A 5,231-nucleotide genomic window follows, 5' to 3' on the forward strand; every position below is an offset into this window, starting at 1 on the left:
CTGAGGCCCCTCCGGGACCTGTGCCGGCGGTAGCGGTGGTCGTGAGACTACCTCGTATCGTGGTCGTGGTGACGGCGTTCCTCGGACCGGCTCGAGGGCGGGCCTCGGTGCTGGGGCCGACTGTGGTGGCGGTGTCGGTGGTGGTGTCGGTCCCCCGGGTGACGGCGGCGTGGTCACCTCTAGGCCTCGCTGTGGTTGATCGGCCGCAGTGTGCCGCTGTACCGCTGGTGTTAGCGGAGTTGGGTCGCGTGGAGGCGCGGATGGTTGGCACCCCACGGCCCGTCTCGGGCGATGCTCCGTCCTTCGTAGTGACGGTGATATCGGCGGACGTATTCGCCGTTGGCCCGAGCATCTAAGTGGCTCTCGTTGTCGCGGTTGTCGAGGCGGCGGCGGGCTCGTCAGCCACTTCAGCTTTCGACGGTGACTCGCGTCGGAGCGTTGCACCGTCATGCCGACTGTCGGCGTCGGTCGGCGTGTTGGGACGGCCGGCACGTCCCTCTCTTCGTCTTCGCTCATCGCGAGGTCGGCCCACAATTGCTGCAGTTTTTGCTCTCTTCGCTCCATCTCGAAATCTGGAACTGCTCTGCTTGGGGTGCTCGCGGGACCTCGATTTATACCTGCGGGTTGATCCCGCGTTGCTAGGCGACGCGGCTGCCGCGCCGAGCGCCGCTTGTTGTTCCGCGGGCACGTGGTCCACGGGTGCCGGCTTCAGGTCTTGCACGTGAACATGTCGGTACCACCTCCCCGCCTCGTCCTGCAGGTCTGCGATGACGGGGGAGACGAGGCGTCGGACGGTCAGCGGCCCGAGGTACCGCGGCGCTAGCTTCGCGGCATAGGCGTCGGTCTTGGTGGACAGCGGGTGGTCCCGCTTCCACACCTGTTCTCCTACTCGAAGCTTCCATGGGCGTCGGCGCAAATTATATTGTTGCTCCTGCCGTTAAAAAGCCCGTGCGAGGTTGATACGGACGACGTTGTATGCTTCGCGGAGAATTTTGTGACGGACGTTAGGTGGGGTTGCGACGGTGGCCTGTAGGGGTGGCGTTGCGCCGGGGGCGCGGAGTTCGCGTCCGTGATTCAGGAAGGCGGGGGAATACCCCGTGGAGGCTTGTTGCGCGGTGTTCATCGCGAACTGCAAGGCTCCCAGGTGACGGTCCCAATTTCGGTGATCGCGCCCCACGTACTGACGTATCATTGTTTTAACGGTTCGGTTGGCGCGTTCTACTGGGTTGCAGTGCGGGGCGTATACCGGAGACGTCTGGTGTTTCACCTGGAAGGATTGGAGCAGGGCCGCGAATTCGCGTGCCCGAAATTGCCGCCCGTTGTCGGTGATCAGTAGGCTCGGCGATCCGTGGCGATAGAATAGGCGATCTGATAGGGCCTTGATGACGGCCTGGGTGGTGGCGCCGCGGAGAGGCTGCATCTCCACCCATTTCGTAAAGCGGTCTTGCAGCACCAGCAGGCTGGTGTGGCCATTGGTTGAGCGCGGTAGCGGCCCCATCAGGTCGACGCTTACTTGCTCCCACGGACCCTCGACGAGGCGGGCGTGTAGGGTGCCTGCTGGTGCCCGCTGGAGCGGCTTGTTGGCGAGGCAATTCGGGCAGTTCCGGACATAACGGGCGATGTCTCGAAACATGCCCGGCCAATAATGGGTGCGTGCCAGGCGGCTGATCGTCTTGGCGACTCCTAGGTGCCCTGCCGTGGGCTCATCATGGCCCTGGCGTAGGACCTCGTCGCGTTGGTTCCGGGGCACGCATGCCTTCCACTGGGCATCCGCCGGTGTCTCGTAGAAATACAGGTCATGCAGCCGGTGGTGCCATAACCGCCCACCGCGGAGAGCGTAGTCCGGATACGCGCCGGGGTGTTTCTTCACGTCCGCTCGGAGTCGATGGTATCAGTCGGGCGGATCGCTGGTGCGGATAGCGCTGAGGCTCGGGAGTCGGGATAAGGCATCCGCTACTTTGTTGGCCGCCCCTGGCCGATAGCGCACCTCGAAGTCGTATTGCTGGAGCTCGAAAAGCCAACGGGCTAGCCGTCCGGTGGGCGTCTCTAATCGTTGTAGCCATCGGAGGGATTGATGATCGGTGACCACCGTAAACCGATACCCTTCGAGGTAGCCTCGCATGTGTCGTACGCCCCAGACGACCGCGAGGCACTCGAGCTCGGTGGCCCCGTAGTTCCTCTCGGCGGGGCTAAGGACGCGACTTGCGTAGGCGATTACGCGTTCGCCGGTCTCGTGCTGCTGGGTGAGCACGGCTCCCACCCCGTGCTGGCTGGCGTCGGTTTGGAGCACGAATGTCTTTGAGAAGTCGGGGCATGCCAACACGGGGGCCGATACCAGCGTCTGCTTCAGCCGGCTCACGGCGTTTGTTTCGGCGTCCCCCCAGGTCCATCTTTCTCTCTTGCGCGTTAGCCGGATGAGCGGGCTGGCGAGCAACGAGAAGTTCTCGATGAAGCGCCGATACCACGAGGCGAGCCCCAGGAACTGGCGTACTTGGCGGACGGTCCGCGGCATTGGCCAGTCCGTAATCGCGCTTACTTTATCAGGGTCGGTGTGTATTCCCTCGTGGTCGATCAGATGTCCGAGGTATCGGAGCTGTTGTACGCAGAACCGGCACTTCTCGGTGTTAATGCGGAGTTTAGCGATGCGTAGGCGTTGAAATACCTCTCGGAGCCGATTGAGGTGTTCCTCGAACGTCTGACTTAATACTATTATATCGTCCAGGTAGACGAAGACGTATGGTTCCAGTGCAGGGCCGAGTACGCGATCCATGAGCCGCTGGAACGTTGCCGGGGCCGAGTGTAAGCCGAACGGCATCACGGTGAATTGCATAAGGCCCCGCCCTGGTACCGTGAAAGCGGTCAACGGTTTGCTGGCCGGGTCGAGGGGAATCTGCCAGTATCCACTCTTGAGGTCGATCGTGGACAAATACCGTGCCCCGCGTAGCTTATCCAGCGTGGCGGTAATATGCGGCAGCGGGTATGCGTCTTTGCGTGTCACGGCGTTCAAGCGCCGGAAGTCTATACAGAAGCGGCGGCCGCCGTCTCGCTTGCGTACTACCACCACGGGGGAGCTCCACGCACTGGTGGAGGGCTCGATGATGCCGTCGGTCTCCATCTCGGCGACCTCCCTGTCGATCACGGCCTGCATCGCCGGGTTGCGCGGGCGATACCGCTGTTTGATCGGCCGTTCGTCGATGAGGTGGATGTGGTGGCTTGCGAGCGTGGTCGGCCCACGTACTTGCTGAAACGCGGCGAATTCCTCTTCCAAAAAGGCCTGGAGGTGTTTCTCCTCCCCTGTCGTGTTGGTCGCTAGACCGGTGGTCATATGGCATGCGGCCGGCCTCGCAGGTTGTGGTGAACGCGGGGGCACTAAGGAGATCCCGAGTTTGCCCCAAAGGTCTACCCCGATGAGGACGTCTGTATCGACCACTTCCATAACGTGGAAGTGATGGTACCACCGGCGTGAGCCTATACGTAGCGGTAATCGTACGGTGCCTTGCGTCATGGCGACCTCCCGGTTGGCAAACCTAATCTGCGCCTGGCTGCTGGCGGTCGGGGTCTGACTGGGCGCGATCGCTTGCAGCATCTTCTGACTGATGCAGGACACCTCCGATCCGGTGTCCAGTAGCGCCCGCACCCGATGGCGATTCATTTGGATGCTAAGGTGCGGCCGCGGCGTGAAGGTGAGCAAGGTTGGGTTCAGGGTCGAGAGTCGGCCGGCGCGCTCTCGGCCCTGGCCCCGTTTCCCGGCGGTGGGTGGCATTGCCGTGTGAGCACACCGTCTCTGCCGCACTGGGAGCAGAATCTGCGTGCGGGTCGCTGGCACTGACTGCGTGTATGGCCTCGCTGTTTACAGCGCCAGCAGCACTGCTCCCTGTCGTAGGCGGCGGCCGCCACGGTGGGTCGGCGTATCGGCGTAGTAGACAATCGGACCTCCGGTGTTGCCTGCTGGCGTCGGCAGGCCTCCCACACCGTCTCGTATTCCAGTGCTCGGCTCCGTAGGTCCTCGGGGGACTCCAGGCCGTCCAACCGTATCTGCAGCTTATACTCGGGCAGCATATTGTCATATAGCTGCAGGAGTCGGGCCACCGAGTGAAAGCCTCCGGCCCTCCTCATCATGGTGACGAGCGTGGTTTCGTACCGCTGGTATCCCTCCCCCGGTCGCTGCATACGGCTCATTATCTCTCGGCGCATCTGCGCTTGGTACCGGGGCGGCAGATACTGTTGTTTGAAAGCGTTCTCGAAGTCGGCCCAGCTGCCCCACTGGTCTTTATTGTTGCGGTACCAGAGGAGACACTCCCCCTTCAACAGTTCTGGTAGTCCGCGGAGCAGGCATTCGCCCGGGTAACCGTACCCCTCACCGAGCTCTGTAAGGCGCTCGAGAAACGCCAACGGGTCCCGGCCGTCGAAAACACAGCCCCACTTTCGGACCTGGGATAGTATTGTGGCCGTATCCGGCGCCATGGCCGATAGTGGGGTAGATGGTCCGGGGTCAGACGGTGTGGCCACCGTGAGGGTTTCTCCAGCAGCGTCGGGATGGGTAGCGTAGAACAGGACGGTGCGCTTTCGCAAGTCTTCCATGGTTCCGCTGGAGTCGAGTCCGAGTTTGTCGAGGAGAGCGACTAGTTCGTCCTTTTTCCGTTTGTATATCCAAGCGGGCATGGCCGACGCGAAGAGCGACAATATCCCTCCTCCTCGAGTCCCTGTTCGGGCGCCAATTTGTGACGAGTCGCGTGCGTCTGGCGCGCGACCTCGTTACTCGAGGAGTTTCCCTTCGTGGGGAGGCCTTAGATGGCTCGCCGGTGTCCGGGATCGGAGGATCGGGAGGAGGGAATAATTGTCGCTCTGCGGATTACCAAAATAATTGTTTATTTAAGTGTTACACTGCGGTACGACGGACGCGGGCTTAGTCTAGGCGGACGCGCGGGCTCTTCGGACGAGCGGTCGTGGTCGCGGTATACAATTCGCGGCGGACGCGGACGCAAACAGAGGATCGGCGGATGCGGACTTATTCTAGGCGGACGCGGGCTTAGTCTAGGCGGACGCGCGGCTCTTCGGACGAGCGGTCGTGGTCGCGAGAGGACCCGATTAGAGCGAAGTCGAGCTGGGGAGCCGGCAGCGACCGACGGAGACGGCGGACTCGCAACCCCAATTCCTCGCAGCTCGTATTCGCGCGGTAGGGTCGGTGTACCGCGTGAACACGGCGTCGAAAGGCGAGCGCACCTTCGTAT

At 62.4% G+C, this 5,231-nt stretch overlaps 1 protein-coding gene across 1 annotated transcript; it reads right to left on the reverse strand.

Moving 5' to 3' along the window:
- Nucleotides 1-352: 352 nt before the first annotated feature.
- LOC116853147 lies at nucleotides 353-1,633 on the reverse strand. The gene is made up of 2 exons (XM_032834046.1): nucleotides 1,004-1,633; nucleotides 353-931 (listed from the first exon to the last, which is right to left on the reverse strand). Exons 1-2 carry the CDS (start codon nucleotides 1,631-1,633, stop codon nucleotides 353-355), a joined length of 1,209 nt encoding a protein of 402 aa, XP_032689937.1.
- Between the last annotated feature and the right edge of the window lie 3,598 nt (nucleotides 1,634-5,231).

This window comes from Odontomachus brunneus, unplaced genomic scaffold (genome assembly GCF_010583005.1).
Source record: "Odontomachus brunneus isolate Ranch 3 - 2012 unplaced genomic scaffold, Obru_v1 Obru_scaffold_281, whole genome shotgun sequence".
In the NCBI taxonomy this organism is placed as follows: domain Eukaryota; kingdom Metazoa; phylum Arthropoda; class Insecta; order Hymenoptera; family Formicidae; genus Odontomachus; species Odontomachus brunneus.